We start from the raw sequence: 22,983 nt of genomic DNA on the forward strand, positions 1-22,983 counted from the left end.
GAACTAATAAGGTATCCAATTGAGGAACAGTGTGTTCGCATATTTAAACTAGCGACTGAGAACGATGGTGAAAAATTAAATAATGTCAGGGTGGCATATTTCCTGAAACAAGCATTAAATAGAAACGTGGCGAGTGTGTTATAGCTTAAATAAAAAAAAATTGACATTGTGTATGTAATGTCTACTGAGCATTAATTATTGCAGCTATTGTTCTGTTTCACTGCAGTATATACATGAGCTTGTTGATAAAATATTAATTCAGTTGCATGTACGTTATTTCTATGACATGCACACTCTAATGCTAAATGCTTTATTTATCATTGAAATATGTGTTGTAAATACGTTCTGCTCTTCATTATTGGAGGAAATAAAAGTATATCTGTATATGAATGCATTATTTCCGGTACTTACAGTATTTGAACACGTCTTTTCCCGAATGTACTTGTTGATAATGACAGTTTGTTTTGCAATGATAGGTTTGTGTGGTATGTGGAGCCTTTACGGAATGCCGTTAGGGCCATCGCATATGGATATGTTGATCTGAAACGCGATGCTCGATAGTAAGATGATGAAAACGCGAAATCACGAAACTACGATGGAAACGCGATAATACGATGATAAAAACACGACAGTACGATGGTGAAAACGTGATAGTATGATGATGAAAACACAACAGTACGATGATGAAAAAGGGACACTACGATGTTGAAAACACGACAGTACGATGATGAAAACGTGATAGTACGATGATGAAAACGAGACAGTTCGGTGATGGAAATGCGACACTACGATAACGAAAACGCGATAATGCGATGATGAAAACACGACAGTACGATGTTGAAAGCGCGATATTACGATGACGAAAACGCGACGGTTAGATGATGAAAACGCGATAGTATGATGGTGAAAACGCGATAGTACGATGATGAAAACACGATAGTACGATGATGAAAACACGACAGTACGATAATGAAAACGCGATAGTATGATGGTGAAAACACAACAGTACGATGTTGAAAACGCGATGAAAACGCGACAGCTCGATGATGAAAACGGGATAGCACGATGATGTAAACGGGATAGCACGATGATGAAAACGGGACAGTACGATGGTGAAAACGCGATAGTACAATTATGAAAACGCGACAGTTCGATGATGAAAACGCGATAGTACGATGGTGAAAGCGGGATAGTACGATGATGAAAACACGACAGCACGATGATGTAAACACGACAGTACGATAATGAAAAGGCGACAGTACGATACCACGATAACGAAAACGCGAATCCACGATATTACGATGGTGAAAACGCGACAATACGATGTTGAAAACACGATAGTATACCGCATTATCATCATCGTACTGCCGTATTATCGCGTTTTCGTTTTCGTGATTTCGGTTTTCATCATCATACTATGGAGTGTAGCGTTTCGGATCAACACATTCACAGGCGATGGCCCTAACGGCATTCCGTAGTAATTAACTTGTTTCGCTTAGGTATTACTTTCAGCGACTCGGTGGTGTCAGAAAAACTCGTGCAGACAATTACTGAAGTATCAAATATCCAATGATACTTAATAGCATTGATTGTAGGCATAATATCTAAGTTCTGTTCGATTATGGGGGTAATCGCGTCAATTATTCGAGAGTTATGCCCCTTTTTATACTAAAAAATATAGTACGAATACAGTTTATAATTACAATTACTTAAGTATTTATTTTCAGATCAAAATGTAACTTGGTGACAGTGTATGCCGCCTTAAGGTCTTGGTCGGGTTTAATAGTTGGATAAATAGAAACTCCAGAGCTGTTCCCTTTTACATGAAAAACAGTTGGCTAAACACTTTTGATTTGATCCTCTTATCAATGTCGACCTTAATATATGGAAACATTAATGCATCTTTATTATCTCTATCGAAATGTATAACGGCGAGCGTCTGTTTCGAATTCATGCCCGCGGTAATGTATCGCTAGAGCTTTTTCAGATGGTATAATAGATAGACGCAAATTACTGTTAGTTTAAATTTCATAATATTACTTAACACAAAAGAGAAAGTGAGTGTGTTAAACTGTTTGATGTTATAGGTTGTCAGCAGTTTCACCTTTGAAAATTTACGGCCGCTTGACCGGGGTGGAGTACAAAGGACTGGTCAGCTCTGCGGCGGTGGTCATTCCGAGCATGAGCTCGGGGGAAATGATTGGTGGTAACTCATCATCTCAATTAAAGTGTTTATAAGCAGTATTGTTAGCTCTTGAAACATACGTTGTTAACTTGTTGAGAACCTACTGAGTTTATAAGCCAATTATCGTATACTCGGAAACAGTGAAGTATTGTGTGGACTCTCGACTTTCGGTTATTCACTTACACTTGGACATCGCAGGCAACATGGAGGTATGGGGCGTACTTTGCTGCATCTTGGGAGCGCAGATTTCCTCAGTGAGTGGAAGTGCAGGTAAAATATCACTGCCTATAGGAATTATGCATGACAACATTTGTTTAACGACAAGTTCCTGTCAAACAATTATTGTCAAGCTTATTTAAATGTCTACGGACTTCTCACTTATCGATTTATCATTGTCCTTGGTCTACTACGATTATTTTAATTTTCTGGACTTTCGTTAGAATTAATTGTTATTAAACAACGCGTAGTGGTACGATATATGTTCGTGAATCTTTTTGAAATACTTCGTTATGTTGCGGTTATTGCTAGCTAGGATATGGCTCATAAAAGGTTTATTCTCATTGTAGCAGAATGAAAGTACGATACGTTAAGATAAAAAACGAACTAAACAAATACAACTTTAAAACGGGAGCAGGACATTGGCTCGTTTTTATCATGATATAATCAGGAACACATTTAGTCTAATAAATTCACTGTTTAGTACCGCTATATAATGGTTGCTATAGCCCTTGCAAGGCCCGAGGTTTTTCCTCATATATTCTTGCATAACATAGATGCGTTACCGTATATTATCGGGCCTGGTAATCCGTGTTTCCCTTTCTGAATAAGACATATCCCAACACCGCCATGACCGCGCTATTTCAGAATTATATTTTAATGTCCAATGATACGCGATAAGAAGTATGATAAGACCACATTCACATATAGATTTATTTATCAAATAATCATTATTTTGGGTTTGTTACAGGATTATGTATGAGGATCAGTGGTGGGAGAATGCGCCACATGTATATATGCACATATCACATACACGTATGTATGCAAATATCACATACGTTTCTGTATACGCATAGCACACACATGTATGTATACAAATATCACATACATGTCGTTATACACATATCACATACACGTCTGTATGGACATATCACATTCACGTATGTATGGACATATAACATACATATCTCATATATATGTATATATGAACATATCACATACACGTCTGTATGCACACATCACATACACATCTGTTTGCACATTTCACATACACGTATGTATGCACATTTCACATACACGTCTGTATGCACATTTCACATACACGTCTGTATGAACATATCACACATACACGTCTGTATGAACATATCACACATACACGTCTGTATGCACAGTTCACATACACATATGTATGCACATTTCACATACACGTCTGTATGAACATATCACATACACGTCTGTAGCGGAACAGTTCACATACACGTCTGTATGAACATATCACATACACGTCTGCATGCACATTTCACATACACGTCTGTATGCATATATGACAAACACGTCTGTGTGCACATTTCACATACACGTCTGTATGAACATATCACACATACACGTCTGTATGAACATATCACACATACACGTCTATATGCACAGTTCACATACACGTCTGTATGGATATATCACGTCTTACCCAGATCCCTGCCGGTGTTTTTAGGTGCTTTTTACACATAGATATTGATTGTTTTACACTTTTAATTATAACGAGCAAAACAAATACCTACTGCTTTAGTGATTTTAAACTTTGCGTGTCACTTACATTTTAACATGACATATAATTATGTCACGTCATTGTGTTTTGCATCAATAACACTATCAATTATCAAAGCATCTAAATTAAAGCAATCAGACAACTGCAGCGAACTATTTTTTATGCGCATTTGTCACTTTTATGTTATCGCTGTGCAACATTTGCTAGCTATGATTTATTGTTTGTCGCACTAATAAACACAAATGCAACATTTATGAGCTGTAAACATATTTTTTTATGGCAAGGGACAAGCGGTTAGTTCTAACTTTCAACAATGTCGTACACGTGCACACAATAAATGCCACTTGGCGTGCACGTGCACACAATGAATGACGCTTGGCGTACACATGCACACAGCGAATGACGCTTGGCGTACATGTGCATACAGTTAATGACGCTTGGCGTTCATGTGCACACAGCGAATGACGCTTGACGTACATGTACATACAGTTAATGACGCTTTGCGTGCACGTGCATACAGCGAATGGCGCTTGACGTACATGTACATACAGTTAATGACGCTTGGCGTACACATGCACACAGCGAATGACGCTTGACGTACATCTGCATACAGTTAATGACGCTTGGCGTACATGTACATACAGTTAATAACGCTTGGCGTACACATGCAAACAGCGAATGACGCTTGGCGTACACATGCACACAGCGAATGCCACTTGGCGTACACATGCACACAGCGAATGACGCTTGGCGTACACATGCACACTGCGAATGCCACTTGGCGTACACATGCACACAGCGAATGACGCTTGGCGTACATATGCACAACGCGAATGACACTTGGCGTACATGTGCACACAGCGAATGACGCTTGACGTTCATGTGCATACAGTTAATGCCGCTTGACGTACATGTGCACACAGCGAATGACGCTTGGCGTACATGTACACACAGTAAATGACGCTTGACGTACATGTGCACATAGCGAATGACGCTTGGCGTACATGTGCATACAGTTTATAACGCTTTGCGTACATGTGTATACAGTTAATGACGCTTGGCGTACATTTGCATACAGTTAAGGACGCTTGGCGTTCATGTGCATACAGTTAATGACGCTTGGCGTAATCGTGCATACAGTAAATAACGCTTGGCGTTAAGGTGCAAACACTAAATGACGCTTGGCGTTAAGGTGCATACAGTAAATAACGTTTTGCGTACACGTGCACACAGTAAATGACGTCTTGCGTACACGTGCACACAGTAAATGACGTCTTGCGTACACGTGCACACACTAAATGACGTCTTGCGTATACGTGCACACAGTAAATGACGCTTTGCGTACACGTGCACACAGTGAATGTCACTTGACGTACACGTGCACGCAGTAAATGATGCATGGCGAACACGTGCACACAGTAAATGACGTTTTGCGTACACGTGCACACAATAAATGATGCTTTGCGTACACATGGAGACATTAAATGACGCATGGCGAACACGTGCACACAATAAATGACGCTTTGCGTACACCTGCACACAGTAAAAGTCACTTTGCGAAAACATGTACACATTTGATGTCACTTTGCGAACACATGAACACAGTTAATGTCAATTTAATACTGTATTTAATTCTTTTAATAAGTTAGCTAAAATTTCTCCTTCGGTGGTCTTGTTAATGTCGGAGTTGAACGTTCATTAGTTTTTGAAAAGGTTAGCTCGGCAAGGGGTAGTTCCACACTGAATTATTTTCTCGTTACTTGTTGGTACAATTTCCATATAGATTACGTTGTCATGGCACATGCGTTTTCATAACTCGAAGGCATAAAGAGCTCATTTAGTGGATTATACCTGTATTTGGTGTGAGAGGGTCATGTATTAAACAGACGGTGGCACTGTAGTTTGAACACCGCAGTCGTGGCAGAATACAAAATGTTCTTGAAACACGACGAAGTAAAATCTATCTTAATCAGAAATCCTTCTGAGCTATCAAAGAGTATGGGATGCTAATACTTCTTGGAATTGTCATTTGAAAGTTTTTTTTATGTTAGGTACACTTTTCATCTTCTTGGTTTATGTGATCCCTGTTTAACAAAAAAAAAACGAAGTAGTTATGCTAAAATATCCGGACACTCTTATGACTTCAGATTGCAAACTCCCAACTGGCAGGTCCATATCTTCGGCTAACCATGGTGAATTGATTGTCCAGCATTTTCCATGCACCGAGGCCCGTCTCTAAACAGAACAAATGGCTATCCGACTTTTAAGATTATTAAGATATCAACATTATTTTGTATAAAATCATTGGCATTTGCAATGATAACATGACACCTGACTACTTTGTTGGGTTGTCTTCGTTGTAGAAGATAGCGATCTCTGACGTCATCCCCACGATATACGTTGTTACCTCGGGCGTGTATCTACATATTTTGTGGATATTTAAATAAATAAATAAACATGCATCAGATAAAATCCTGTCCTTTATTTCGTGGTACTTTAGCAACCGTGACTATTTGGGGAGTGTTCGATATACCAGAAATGTTCGCACGTGAATTGCATGCAAGCCGTTTCATTACTCGTATGACGTAGGGCTGATTTTAAAGCATTCGAAACGTCTTTTTTACTTGTCCCGAGATTCGGACAAATGTCTTGTTTTTTCACACTCATTTATCACTAAACAAGTTAAAATTCATGATAAAGAAACAACAAACATAAAACATAATGGCATATATAAATGAGTCATAGCGCCTCTGCACGTTTGCACACATATATACTCTGTTTCGACGAGAATGAGTGACAATAACAACATCTTATTTCTAACAATCGAAAGCGGATTTCCTTTATTCATACTGAAATAGTTTACGCCGTCTATATGACGAGATTTAACCTCGAGGACAAATTTTCCCCGTTGCAATATGTGCATATACACGTAAATTCAACCCCGGGGGTAAATATTTTTCCAAGTCTTGAGATCGGGAAAATTTCCCCATGTGGGTTCTTCCTGTCATTTCAATGGAGCCATTTTGGTTGCGGAAGAGTTTTACAATCAGTTGACAAATAAAACATTATAAAAAAAAGATTCTTTTTATAAAAAACACAACTTTATTTATTATATCAATTTGTTTAAATGTTCTTGGAAGACCGTTCCTATAAAGGACTGGAATGTTTGAAATGCCATGTTTATGTATGATTGAACTACTTTGTTTTCAAGTTTGGATATCGTGTCTTTCCTTGCGACTCAAATGGTGTAATGAAGGAGTCCGTGACCTTTAAATACATTTAATTAAAAACTCATCTTTTTCAGTTGGAAGATTTTTTATTAATTTTTAGAATGAAACAAACATGAACATGTACGGTTTAAATGTTCTCTGACAGCATAACAATAATTTTACTCTCTACTTCTTACTTTCTCGAAATTACAATATCGCTTGGTAAACAGGAGTGGTTCTCAATACAGATGATACCATACGTTAGTAATACTAGCCTCATCGTTTTAAGGTACGTTTCAGCACAGACTAATGTGATTTAATCACATAATTATATATTCATTTTTTCTCAATTATCATATAAACGCATACAAAAAATAACTCGGGGCAAAATAGCCCCATGCGCAAAGGTTCGGCATATACACGCAACATTAGACATCAAACCACGTTGCACATGGGCACAAAATCTAGAACAAACATTTTGCATGCATTTACTTGCTGATAATAAATGTTCATATCAGAGAGGCCTGTTCAGTGAAGTTAACGACCAACTGCGAAAAAGCAACATTCAACTAAATGCGTATCTATTCACATGCTCATTCCTCAATAACCACGTCCGGCGTTCACGTGCCAATAATTAACTGAAACAGCTTATCAGATATGTACAGCGAAGCAGCGTTACGACTCGCACTGTGTTTCCTTTTTTTCAAGTTGGAGTTGAACTCTTCTTTTTTTATCAAAATATAAGTTTTTACGACCGTGAGATAGGAGCTCTTAAAAGGCGTTTTGAAGCTTTTCTTTTAAACCTCGCTCAATTTGTATAAAAGTTGATTGACTACAGTAAAATTTATTACTCAAATGAAGAAGATAAGTGTCTTTGGTGGCTCGGTGAGGTTGGTTTATGGTACTTGATGGTCCAATAACAGATGTCCATCTCGATAGCACCACGTCAGCGGAAGGCTGTTGTAAATGCTAAATTCTCTTCAAGATCAGAGAAATGATTCAGATGGTACTTATTTAATTTAGAAGTGGTTAAATAATCTCAGACGCCTCATTTGACACCAGCTTTGGTATTACATACACCCTCCGAAATGGCAAAATAACAGGACTTTGGTCCAGTATCCAGTGTTATTGATGCTGCTATTATTGTTCTCATTTACGATATATATTATACAACAACAACAACAACAACAACAACAACAACAACAACAACACCACTACCACCACCACCAACACCACCACCAAGAACAACAACAACAAAAACAACATACTCAATATTGACAAAACCAAGTTTCATGTGCAAAGATGTTATTGCCAATAACTGCAGGATAACACTCGCACTTGAGGTATCCGACGTAGGTTAACACTCGCACTTGAGGTATCCGACGTAGGATAACACTCGCCCTTGCGGTATCCGACGTAAGATAAAACTCGCAATTGAGGTATCCGATGTAGGATAATTACCGCACTTGAGGAATCTGCTGTAGGATAATACTCGCACTTAAGGTATCCGACGTAGGATAATTACCGTACTTGAGGTATCCGATGTAGGATAATAGCCGCACTTGAGGTATCCGATGTAGGATTAAAGCCGCACTTAAGGTATCCGGTGAAGGATAATTGCCGCACTTGAGGTATCCGGTGTAGGATAATAGCCGCACTTGAATAATCCGATGAAGGATAATTGCCGCACTTAATGTATTCGATGTAGGACAATAGCCGCACCTGAGGTATCCGCTGTGGAGTAATAGCCGCCCTTAAGGTATCCGATGTGGGATAATATCTGCACTTGAGGTATCCGATAGGGATAATATCTGCACTTAAGGTATCCGATGTGGGATAATATCTTCACTTGAGGTATCTGATGTGGGATAATATCTTCACTTGAGGTATCCGATGTGGAGTAATAGCCGCACTTGAGGTATCCGATGTGGGATAATATCTTCACTTGAGGTATCTGATGTGGGATAATATCTTCACTTGAGGTGTCCGATGTGGAGTAATAGCCTCACTTGAGGTATCTGATGTGGGATAATATCTTCACTTGAGGTATCTGATGTGGGATAATATCTTCACTTGAGGTATCCGATGTGGAGTAATAGCCGCACTTGAGGTATCCGATGTGGGATAATATCTTCACTTGAGGTATCCGATGTGGAGTAATAGCCGCACTTGAGGTATCCGATGTGGGATAATATCTTCACTTGAGGTATCTGATGTGGGATAATATCTTCACTTGAGGTATCCGATGTGGAGTAATAGCCGCACTTGGGGTATCCGATGTGGGATAATATCTTCACTTGAGGTATCTGATGTGGGATAATATCTGCACTTGAGGTATCCGATGTGGAGTAATAGCCGCACTTGAGGTATCCGATGTGGGATAATATCTTCACTTGAGGTATCCGATGTGGGATAATATCTTCACTTGAGGTGTCCGATGTGGAGTAATAGCTGCACTTGAGGTATCTGATGTGGGATAATATCTTCACTTGAGGTATCTGATGTGGGATAATATCTTCACTTGAGGTATCCGATGTAGAGTAATAGCCGCACTTGAGGTATCCGATGTGGGATAATATCTTCACTTGAGGTATCCGATGTGGAGTAATAGCCGCACTTGAGGTATCCGATGTGGGATAATATCTTCACTTGAGGTATCCGATGTGGAGTAATAGCCGCACTTGAGGTATCCGATGTGGGATAATATCTGCACTTGAGGTATCCGATTTGGGATAATGTCTGCATTTGGGGTATCCGATGTAGGATAATAGCCGCACTTGGGCTATTTAAAAAAATGGCTAGTTTAAGTCCTAAATAAAATGAATAATATTCAAATTATCATCATTTCTTCTTTCCCATATCTTGTATTTCTGTATCATCTAAAAGTCTGGGAAGTTTGACTAAATTAGCTTCAGCGGAAAAAAGTTATGCACAAAAAACAGGCCAAAATTGTCAGGAGCGTGACACTTTACAAAAAGCACTCAATTTAAAGCATTACTGTTAACAACATTGGCGATTGACAATGTAATAACTTTATTTACCAAAAAAACACATATGTTGACCTCAAGGTGATATAAATATTTAAGCAATATTCTAATATTTATGCATGAAATATTACTGATACTGATAATGTGTGTTTGAATTTTTTCCACATTTTTTTTCTTAAAAATGCTCTTTTTAAAGTATAACTTGGATGAATTATGATATAACTTACAATTTATTTATTTAAAGTTCAGGATAATATATCATTATTACATGGGTACACTATTTTGTGTGTGTTATTACTCATGCTGTTGTTTAGCTTTCTAGAAAGAAGCTGACCTAAAAATGTCAGGAGTGTAACATTTGATGTAAAATGAAACACAGTGTTTGGGAACAGTTAAAAAATGAACTAATAAGGGTGTTTCCTGGAAGTGTATGTTATGGAGTGATAATAAGAAATGATCATAAGTGAAGATAGTGATTGGTTACTGAGCATGTAGATGATACGTGCCCGTCAGGAGTGTAACATTTTTTTGCGAATTTTTGGCATATTATTATATCATCATTTTCAGAAGTATTGCAGTATATTTGTACATATGTTAAGATTTCAAATGAGAAGTGAAGGATACATTTTGTCAATATGATGTAAATAAGGTAGGTTTAAACCATTAATGCCTATAGATGTTATCAAAAATGTTTGAATTTTAAGCAACTTAATTACTATGCAACTAATAGAAAAATCATACAGTGACAGACAATCAACAAATGGTATTTTTTTGCTACAATGAGGCAAACTGATGACCCTGTTCTATAATTTAATTCATTTAAAACTATGTGACTTTAATTTCCAGCATGACTGTTGACATGTCCTTTAATGTTACACTCCTGACCAAAATTTGGTTATGAGAGTGAATACTATTCTATTACAGAGGAAATATCATAGGAAATAGGGACAAATTAATTGTAAGCCTTCCAGGTTTTAAAGGGGCAATAAGAAACAAGAAAAGTTTAAATACAAGGAAGAAAGTCACTAGAACTACATCAGAGAAAAGAATTAAAAAATACAGAGAAAATCTTCAAAATGACAATGTTCAAAATTAGTTTTAAAAAATGAAAAAGAAAAAGAAAACACAGGAAACACGAGAAGCAAGCAAAAATCAGAAAAATAGCTGTGTTATGAAAAATCTTTTAGAAAACCCCAGAGCTTGGGCCAAAACAATAAAGCTTTTATTGAATAAAACTGCTAACAGACGATCAAAGTGGTTGACAAAGATGACCATGAAGTTGTGGAGGAAACCCTTGAAATAAGCAAAGTAAGCCGTCCAAAAGTATGAGAACAAAAATGTCAAAAGTAAGTTGGCATCTGCAAACAAGAAAAATAGTTAGGCCAGAAGTAAGTCATGTCTAAATAGATACATGAGGAGGAAAGATACTCAATTGAAAGTACACTGTCAAAACCAAAAGCATATAAAGTAGTTTGGGAAGATAAGCTGTACAGTTTTTTTCTTGAAAGCAATTCCAGAATCATGCCCAACAAAAAAGACACCTTGCGTATAAATGGAAGTCATGTACCAGTACCTAAATGCCAATTACTAAGTTCAAAACTGAAGTCTAGAACAGCAGATAAATGAATTGAAAAAGGCAGCCCAGGCAAATTCACTGACCATAGAGAGCTGTCTGACATATCAGAATGATAATGTCCTTTTGACACTACACCTGTGACTGTGAGAACTGGGGTGTGGACTATATTCATAATCTGTATGAGCCATTTCTTTCAATTTGTACCGGATCATTTTGTGGCTAATTATTCAACAGTATGCAGAAAGGAGAGGTCTCCACAGTGACACAGAGGTGACATCGCTTTATTGATATTGTGGCCACATCTTAGTAACTTGAGGGCACAACTTAGTTACTTCGTTGTGGCCATGACTTATTAAATCGTGGGCACAACATAGTAATTAATAATTATTACTTAGTTGTGGTCACAAGCAACTAAATTGTTGCCACGTTTTAATAAGCTGCTGCCTCAATTAAGTTACTAAGTTGTGGCATCAAGTTACTAAGTTGTGGCATCAAGTTACTAAGTTGTGGCATCAAGTTACTAAGTTGATCATATAATTTACTAAGTTTTGGCCACAATATATATCAAGTGTCATGTTAGTGCCACTGTATTAGTGTAAGTCTCTTTACGTAGCAAAGGTAAAATAAATATTCAACGGTAGATGTGCAATAAATTTATATTATTACCGGGTATATTATTCATCATATATGATAGAAGGACAGATATTTTATGTACATGTGATCAAATGCAGATGATATATCATGGCCATCTCAAGAATGATATACTAAGAAACCATCACTGCCAACACTTATGTCTCTGTTTGGGGTTAAAATTGAAATTTGATACATAGTAACTTGAACTTGAAATATTTCGTCAGGAGTGTAACAATTCGAAACAGTTGTATTTAGTTACTTACACCATTAGTTAAATTAAATAAAAGTGTTACTGTTGTAGCACTTAACTGTTATTTCAAATAACTTCTGCAATTTTTTACAAGTTGAGCAAGACTTAAGTACCAGTAGACTTTTTGTATGGTTTTGAAAAACCTTTCTCAAATTATGTAAAATCTCAATTTGTCATTGCCAAATTTGTTTTATAATGTTTCACTGGCTATCAATTACTTTGTAATTGCATTTCCTTTGATTAATACTGAGACATTTTAAGTGAAATCTATTTAATGGTTGTAATCACCATATGTCAGGAGTGTAACAATTTCTTAAAATATTGTTCCTGTTTTTATTTTTCTTCTGTGAAGTGAAATCATAATGCCTCCTATGATGTTTTTGTTAATGTTACTTGTTAATTGTTTAAATTCTATGAACATGTACTTTTTTAAATTTAATTGCACAATTTGAAAATAAAATAAAAAAATACCTTTGAATATCCCGTTTCATTGGTAAAAAAAGTACAAAAAATCATTTTTTTCAGAAAATTGGAGCGACTGAGTAAATCCAACATTCTATTAATGTATGTTGACATTAGAGCTACTAAAATAATAATTGGGAGACATGTTAACTCAGGTTATTTCAAGAAAAAATGACATTAAAGGTGTTCATGTATTTGGTGTTTTTATTCCATGTTTAGTTAGATAAAAGTTTGATAAAAATGTTAATATGAGTTGTTTTCTCCATTCAAAACCTATTTTGTACACTACAAAGATTGTTCATCAAAACTAGGCATACAGCCTTGTATTTAATTATGATTTAAATTTTGACCATTTTTCAACTTTTCTAACCATTTTTTTTTAAATAGCCCACTTGAGGTATCTGATGTGGGATAATATCTTCACTTGGGGTATCTGATGTGGGATAATATCTTCACTTGGGGTATCTGATGTGGGATAATATCTTCACTTGAGGTATCTGATGTGGGATAATATCTTCACTTGAGGTATCTGATGTGGGATAATATCTTCACTTGGGGTATCTGATGTGGGATAATATCTTCACTTGGGGTATCTGATGTGGGATAATATCTGCACTTGGGGTATCTGATGTGGGATAATATCTTCACTTGGGGTATCTGATGTGGGATAATATCTTCACTTGAGGTATCTGATGTGGGATAATATCTGCACTTGAGGTATCCGATGTGGGATAATATCTGAACTTGAGGTATCCGATGTGGGATAATATCTGCACTTGAGGTATCCGATGTGGGATAATATCTTCACTTGAGGTATCTGATGTGGGATAATATCTTCACTTGAGGTATCTGATGTAGGATAATATCTTCACTTGGGGTATCTGATGTGGGATAATATCTTCACTTGGGGTATCTGATGTGGGATAATATCTGCACTTGGGGTATCTGATGTGGGATAATATCTTCACTTGGGGTATCTGATGTGGGATAATATCTGCACTTGAGGTATCTGATGTGGGATAATATCTGCACTTGAGGTATCCGATGTGGGATAATATCTGAACTTGAGGTATCCGATGTGGGATAATATCTGCACTTGAGGTATCCGATGTGGGATAATAGCCGAACTTGAGGTATCCGATGTGGGATAATATCTTCACTTGGGGTATCCGATGTGGGATAATATCTTCACTTTGGGTATCTGATGTGGGATAATATCTGCACTTGGGGTATCTGATGTGGGATAATATCTTCACTTGGGGTATCTGATGTGGGATAATATCTTCACTTGAGGTATCCGATGTGGGATAATATCTTCACTTGGGGTATCTGATGTGGGATAATATCTTCACTTGGGGTGTCCGATGTGGGATAATATCTGCACTTGAGGTATCCGATGTGGGATAATATCTGAACTTGAGGTATCCGATGTGGGATAATATCTTCACTTGGGGTATCCGATGTGGGATAATAGCCGAACTTCAGGTGTCCGATGTGGGATAATAGCCGAACTTCAGGTGTCCGATGTGGGATAATATCTGAACTTGAGGTATCCGATGTGGGATAATATCTGCACTTGAGGTATCTGATGTGGGATAATATCTTCACTTGGGGTATCCGATGTGGGATAATATCTTCACTTGGGGTATCCGATGTGGGATAATAGCCGAACTTCAGGTGTCCGATGTGGGATAATAGCCGAACTTGAGGTATCCGATGTGGGATAATATCTGAACTTGAGGTATCCGATGTGGGATAATATCTGCACTTGAGGTATCTGATGTGGGATAATATCTTCACTTGGGGTATCCGATGTGGGATAATATCTTCACTTGGGGTATCTGATGTGGGATAATATCTTCACTTGGGGTATCCGATGTGGGATAATATCTTCACTTGGGGTATCTGATGTGGGATAATATCTTCACTTGGGGTATCCGATGTGGGATAATATCTTCACTTGGGGTATCTGATGTGGGATAATATCTTCACTTGGGGTATCCGATGTGGGATAATAGCCGAACTTCAGGTGTCCGATGTGGGATAATATCTGAACTTGAGGTATCCGATGTGCGATAATATCTGCACTTGAGGTATCCGATGTGGGATAATATCTTCACTTGGGGTATCCGATGTGGGATAATAGCCGAACTTCAGGTATCCGATGTGGGATAATAGCCGAACTTGAGGTATCCGATGTGGGATAATATCTGAACTTGAGGTATCCGATGTGGGATAATATCTGCACTTGAGGTATCTGATGTGGGATAATATCTTCACTTGGGGTATCCGATGTGGGATAATATCTTCACTTGGGGTATCTGATGTGGGATAATATCTTCACTTGGGGTATCCGATGTGGGATAATATCTTCACTTGGGGTATCTGATGTGGGATAATATCTTCACTTTGGGTATCCGATGTGGGATAATATCTGAACTTGAGGTATCCGATGTGGGATAATATCTGCACTTGAGGTATCCGATGTGGGATAATATCTTCACTTGGGGTATCTGATGTGGGATAATATCTTCACTTGGGGTATCCGATGTGGGATAATATCTTCACTTGGGGTATCTGATGTGGGATAATATCTTCACTTGGGGTATCCGATGTGGGATAATATCTTCACTTGGGGTATCCGATGTGGGATAATAGCCGAACTTCAGGTGTCCGATGTGGGATAATATCTGAACTTGAGGTATCCGATGTGCGATAATATCTGCACTTGAGGTATTCGATGAGAGAATTCATCACTTATTTGAAAGGGTTTTTTGAGTGAAGAAACAAAATGTAAAAAACAAACATTCCCCTAAAATACAACAAATTCGCAGTTTGGGCCTTGAACGTAATAGGTGGCGGAATTTCAATTGAATAACGAACGAAAAATACCATGTTCAGTAACTTTATTTATATTTTATACGAATGACATGATGTCACCAGACATCACCATTTCACATCACTGTCAATCACAAACGTATTTGTACACTGGATTCCTTACATTTCGTGGTTTTAGATAAGCCTATACTCACTTTCTATATTTTTATTGAGTCAAGAGTCATTTTTATACAGGGATGAAACTGGCGAAAATGCAATCCATTGTGAACCAAAATCAAACCCGTGCGAAACACAGTTTTCATAAATACATCCAAATAGTTCCCATGATTACGATACTGTTAGAATGTGTCCTAAACATGAACATTATACATTTTAGGAAATGCATGGACGTACAGAGGTTCGATGGGTAAGTTCAATTTCATTTATACAACAAATACAAACAAGAAAAACAACTCAACTAGCACATTGTCATTCAATATGATCTCCCTTGATTTTCTTTTGATATAAATATTTAGCAACGTTTACACGTGCAAGGTTTGTAATGTGCACGTCAGGTGTTGACCGTCCGTACGTGTGTGTTTGTGTCTGTAGGTCCAGACCATTGGCACATGGACTACCCGCACTGCGGTGGCGTGAAACAGTCGCCTATCGACATCCGGACGGGGGAAGTGGTGGTGGACCCCACTCATCTGGCGCCGATCGTCTTCTCCGGCTACGACCAGGTGTCCAACATCCAGTACACGCTCGAGAACAACGGGCACACAGGTACGTGATTCGCGGATAATCTAGCGCAGATAATACAATGTCGTCTGTCATGCAGTACATTTGAATGCCTTATACATTCCGTAACTTCCTTAAAATATGCCTGTTTACAATTGTGTGTTCCACTCAATCTGTAAATATGTTACATTCGTATCTATTTAGTCTTATAAAAATGAGTGAAACAATAAGTGTCTGTAAAATACATCCGTCAATTATACCATAAACAGAGCACTGTTGAGGAAGCAGTTGTAGATTATTCATATCTATTTTGATGAAATAGCAATTATTAAATCAGTCCGACACGGTCGCTCAGAGGAAGCGTTTCGTAGTTCGGGCGTGATTGGAGACATTCTTCAATTCTTGCCACGTGGAAGCTAGCGTATAGGCTGCTGCCGCCCATGACAATGAGCCATACATAATACTGTATGTAGGTCATTAAAGATGCACTCTCACAGATTTACCGTTTTGACAACTTTTTTTTAAATTTTTTTTTGTGTTGAAGTGAACCAATTTTGCGTAAATATAAGAAACTAAGTGAAATAGGACTGCTGACATAAGATCAGATCGCAGTTCTTCATATTTACGTTCAAACATTAATGATTAAAGGTTAAAACCGTTACTAACGCTTTAAGAAAAAATCATAAAACATCGTTTTTTATCATAAATATAAAAACCTGCGATCTGATCTTCATGCGTGAACAGAAATCTTATTACGTTAACCAGTTAGTATGGTACTTATTTAGTGGAATTCGCAAACCATAACTAGTCAACCTGTTAGTGTTGTACAGTAAAAAAAGGTAATAGGTGGCAGTTAAAAAAGGTAATAGTTGGCAGTTAAAAAAGGTAATAGGTGGCAGTTAAAAAAGGTAATAGGTGGCATTTCTGGGCACTTTCAAGCTCAGTTGTTTTAAGTCTTATGATATTTATCTTACCAAAAAGGTAACGCGAATAATAACTAGATAGCAAGATAATTATCGAGAAAATTAAGTGATTAACACGAAACAATTCGCGAACGTTAACAGGTTATCTTACGGCAGTTATATGCCACCATAGAATCAAAACTAATTCTGCCTCAAGTTTTTTAAGCAAGCAGAGTTCAACCAACCCCATTTATAATAGCTGTGTTATCTTTGTACTGGTCTTTATACTCTATGGATAACATGCTGGAGAGAAAATAAGACTTTAGGGATTACCCTTTGAAACTCCAACCTACAGTGTTGAACATAATTAAGGAATGTTCTTGTGGATTTTACGATAATACTCCATTTATCTGAACAAATCATTTTTTCTCCACTACATTTTACTGCCAATGCCAATGGAGACTATCATTAAAGTTAACCTTTGAATATGTTTATCGTAAGAAAATTGCCGGAAATAATAGACATTATACGATTTGTTACGGTCTCAAAGAGAAACAGTCTAATAGACTCTTGCAATAAGTAAGCACTATATCTGATATTACATTTCGCTGTATATTACAGTTCAAGTGGACCTAAACGATCAAAAGATGTTGATAAGCGAAGGCGGCCTGGGATCCACCTTTGTCGCCGAGCAGTTCCACTTCCACTGGGGCGCCGCGGACACGCGTGGCTCCGAGCACTCCATAAATGGCCGCCACTACCCAATGGAGGTATTGAACGGGTCATATCGGTCATGCCAGTAGCACGTTAGTGTATTTATGTGTCTTTGTAGGACCATTTGGATATTTAGGTTACGATACAGTTCAAGTATAAATATGTACATGTATTGATATTTTCACCCAATCTTGCAGATGCACATCGTCCACTACAACCGGCGGTACGGGAACCTGACGACCGCCATGGACAAGGAGGACGGTCTCGCAGTCCTGGGATTCTTCTTCGAGGTGATGAAACAAGAAATTGTTCTGTAACTCATTCACTAATTACGTCTGGAAAATATTAAAATTAATGATCTGACTGTTTCGTTGACGTTCTGTGGCTCATCATGAAATACACGGTTTATGCTATAAGTAGTATATAAAACGTTGGTTCTATCAATATGTAAATATCTTAATGCAACATGCTAGGCTCTTAATTATTCATTACATGAGAAAAGAACACAAACGCCAGCCATGATTCACGATCAAAACAGTGACCAATAGCTTTAACGACCTGTTAGTTCTAAGTCATGGACAGCTTTTTTCTTCATCTTTTTTTCAGATTGGAAGATTTAACGTCCACTTTGAACAAATCATCCACCACTTTAAAGAAATAAAATACAAAAGTAAGACGTTTTCATAAATTATAAAACACGATGTCAATTTTAAAATACCTTCAATACATATAATATCCATAAGAATGTGTGTGTTCCCGGGACAATGTGTTTTATTTCCATTTCGTCTCTGTTTCTCACTGACTCACCTATGCTATATATTTGTTTCATCTGTGTTTCTCACTGTTTCTTTTCCGTTTCTCATTTTTAAATGTCCGCTTCATCAATATTTCATCTCTGTTTCATCTCCGTTTCTCACTGTTTTACCACCATTTCGTCTATGTGTCTCACTGATTCATATGCGTCATATATCTGCTCTGTTCTCACTGTTTCAACTTTGATCTGTCTCCGTTTCTCATTGTTTCTCGCATTTTCTCACTGTTTCCAAATGTTGAATCTCTGTTTCATCTCTGTGTCTTATTGTTCCATCTGTGTTATATCTCTGTTTCTCACTGTTACACATCGGTTTCATATCTTTTTCAACTCTGTTTTCCACTGTTCAATCTAAGTTTCACCACGGTTTCATCTCTGTGTCTCACTGTTTAAATCATTGTCTCATCACCATGTCACCATCGTGTTATCACTGTTTCGTCACTGTTTCACCCCTGTTTCATCTCGTTTTTGTCTATGTTTCATCAATTTCATCTGGTCTTTTTCATTTTCATTATTGTCTCATCTCTGTTTCATCTAAGTTTGTTCACTTGGTTTATCCCTGTTTAATCTCTGTTTCTTCACTTGGTTCACCCCTGTTTCATCTCTGTTTCTTCACTTGGTTTATCCCTATTTAATCTCTGTTTGTTCACTTGTTTCATCCCTGTTTAATCTCTGTTTCTTCACTTGGTTCATCTCTGTTTCATCTCTGTTTCTTCACTTGGTTCATCCCTGTTTCATCTATGTTTCTTCACTTGTTTCATCCCTGTTTCATCTCTGTTTCTTCACTTGGTTCATCCCTGTTTCATATAGGTTTCTTTACTTGTTCCATCCCTGTTTCATCTATGTTTCTTCACTTGGTTCATCCCTGTTTCATCTCTGTTTCTTCACTTGGTTCATCCCTGTTTCATCTCTGTTTCTTCACTTGTTTCATCCCTGTTTCATCTATGTTTCTTCACTTGGTTCATCCCTGTTTCATCTAGGTTTCTTCACTTGTTTCATCCCTGTTTCATCTATGTTTCTTCACTTGGTTCACCCCTGTTTCATCTCTGTTTGTTCACTGGGTTCATCCCTGTTTCATCTAGGTTTCTTCACTTGGTTCATCCCTGTTTCATCTAGGTTTCTTCACTGGGTTCATCCCTGTTTCATCTAGGTTTCTTCACTTGTTTCATCCCTGTTTAATCTCTGTTTCTTCACTTGGTTTTATCCCTGTTTAATCTCTGTTTCCTAACTTGTTTCATCCCTGTTTCATCTCTGTTTCTTCACTTGTTTCATCCCTGTTTCATCTCTGTTTCTTCACTTGTTTCATCCCTGTTTAATCTCTGTTTCTTCACTTGGTTCATCCCTGTTTCATCTATGTTTCTTCACTTGGTTCACCCCTGTTTCATCTCTGTTTGTTCACTGGGTTCATCCCTGTTTCATCTAGGTTTCTTCACTTGGTTCATCCCTGTTTCATCTAGGTTTCTTCACTTGGTTCATCCCTGTTTCATCACTGTTTCTTCACTGGGTTCATCCCTGTTTCATCTAGGTTTCTTCACTTGGTTCATCCCTGTTTCATCTCTGTTCACTTGAAGTAACCCCATTCAAATAAACTGCTTTGATTGGACGTTGATAAGCTAATAGCAATTTGCGAACATTAATTAAATGGTTGTGTCCTGTTACATGTCCTTTCTGTAACCCGGCCCTTTCACGTGTTACAGACGAGAACGTGCCGATCCACTCGATACCGCTGATGGAGCTGATCCCGGCGCGCCTGTTCAACTACTTCCGGTATCAGGGATCTCTTACCACGCCTCCCTGCTACGAGAGTGTCACGTGGACACTCTTCAACGAGACCATAGAGATTGCTGAAGAACAGGTCTGCATACTGCTGAAACACCGATCTATGGATGTATTAATCATTTAACTAATGAACCAGAATAATGCTTATTTTCAACGATGGTTAACGCCGAGTTTTACTTTTAGGTTGATACTACTAAAACTCGTAGTCATTCTATAAAGGTTCGTATTTGCTTAGAAGAAGAAAAATCATGACGTGTGGGTTATATGAAGCTTTATCTCCTTGCTTGCAGCTTCAGGCGTTCCGGACAACAATTTTTGAAAACGACGAAAGCGAGGGTGGGGTATCCATCGACATCTCGGACGACTACCGGCCCGTACAGTGCCTCCACCGGCGCCGAGTGTACGCCAGCCACACGTCCCTCCACTTCGTATCCGGCCCTGTCGCCACCCTGGATGACAACCCGTCCACCGCTAACGCAATTACAAGCCTTGTATCGACTATTCTATTCATTATGGTGTTGATGAATATTGCTCTATAAGTATATTATGTAATATTTCAAAGAAGAATGTCATAAGGATGTTAATGCATGTATCTCAGAAAACTATATTTGTGATGACGAGAGTGATTAGTTTAACGGCAGATGCGAAATGCATTGTTAAGTGCTTCGAACCGTATACTTATAGATATTGGAATGATTGTGTACGTGGTATGTATGATTGTGTACGTGGTATGTATGATTGTGTACGTGCATGCTATCTATGATTGTGTACGTGCATGCTATGTATGATTGTGTACGTGCATGCTATGTATGATTGTGTACGTGGTATGTATGATTGTGTACGTGGTATTTTTTATCCCACATCTTCATATCTACTAATGAACATTGATTGACAAACTAATAGCTGCAGCAGTTTATACAATAAGATACGACATGTGAATGGCAATATCATTCTACATATACGGAAATGATCAACTCAATTATTTGAAATTACACTGCATCAGCCTGCAACAAGTGTTCAGGGTGTTTAACATATTAACAGATGTTAGATCTAATTACTTATGTTCTTTTATATTAAGGTATATCTAATGCTTGTACGTGTGTGTTCAATGAAATGAAACATCAGTATCGTTCGCGACTAATGCCATCTTCAAATCTAGCGAATCACTAATATTACTCGTGAATAAATACTTTCAAACCTGTGTGGAAATACAGAATGAATTACAACAAACTTATCATAACTGTGGCACTCTCCGTCTGTTTCTTTCATCATAAACCCCATCTTTTTATGTACATTTATTCGGAAAAAGTATGTTTATCAGTGTACAGTTTGTAAATGCAGCTTCGTAATCAAGTTTATTTGTGATTTTATATTGTGGTAGTGTTATTTTATTACCAGAGCACTTTTTTTCTGACTCCATTTGGTATTACGCAATATTTGGTCATATGGATTTAGAATTGTAAATTTCATTAATTTGTGACAAAACAAACATCTTTTTAAGTGTCCAAGTTAGATATTTAATGGTCTGTCTCTCTGTCTGACCTGTATGTTTCTTCGATTCACTGCACTATAGGATTTATATATGTGTGTGCTTTGCCTCAGTGGTTTTCACTGTTGTTTTGTCATTAAAACTTACACCTTGTTATTGTTGGGATTATGGAGAGTTTATGATTTACAGCTTTATATGAAGACATTTGATTTGTTGTTTAGTAACTGGGTTTTATTGTATGAATTCGAATCTTAGTTGTTTTGACTTCATAGTACTTAAGCTAACAATTGTTTTATTTCACCATTGACTACAAAAACCAAATACTTTGTTAATTTTTGGACCAATACTTTTACATGTGTCTTTAATTGTCAGCCTTATCCATCTGTTTCTTACATGTATGTATACTGTAAAATATAACCGGAGTTTATTTTCATTTTTTGAAATAAACGTTACTTCAGTTACATGCATTTTCGGATTAAAACATCTCGCAAAGAACTACACTTTGCCTTGAATATGCAAGCCGCTCTTGTTCCATACCATACATACATACATCGGTATAACTTATAAGATAACCAAACAAGTTTTAAAGATTTAAACAATGTTTGTTTTAAGACATACATACGTAAAATATAATTTGATATTTCAATGATAATGATATTCAATAACAAT

General features: G+C 37.5%; 1 protein-coding gene across 1 annotated transcript; it reads left to right on the top strand.

Moving 5' to 3' along the window:
• Positions 1-1,967: 1,967 nt before the first annotated feature.
• Positions 1,968-22,775, top strand: LOC128231609 (carbonic anhydrase 2-like). The gene is made up of 8 exons (XM_052944638.1): positions 1,968-2,455; positions 16,276-16,305; positions 16,491-16,664; positions 18,143-18,291; positions 18,433-18,525; positions 18,842-18,905; positions 20,744-20,901; positions 21,116-22,775. The coding sequence occupies exons 1-8, from the start codon at positions 2,389-2,391 to the stop codon at positions 21,362-21,364; spliced, it is 984 nt and encodes a 327-aa protein (XP_052800598.1). The 5' UTR covers positions 1,968-2,388; the 3' UTR covers positions 21,365-22,775.
• Positions 22,776-22,983: the final 208 nt, after the last annotated feature.

The sequence above is a fragment of the Mya arenaria genome, chromosome 4, assembly GCF_026914265.1.
Source record: "Mya arenaria isolate MELC-2E11 chromosome 4, ASM2691426v1".
Classification (NCBI taxonomy): domain Eukaryota; kingdom Metazoa; phylum Mollusca; class Bivalvia; order Myida; family Myidae; genus Mya; species Mya arenaria.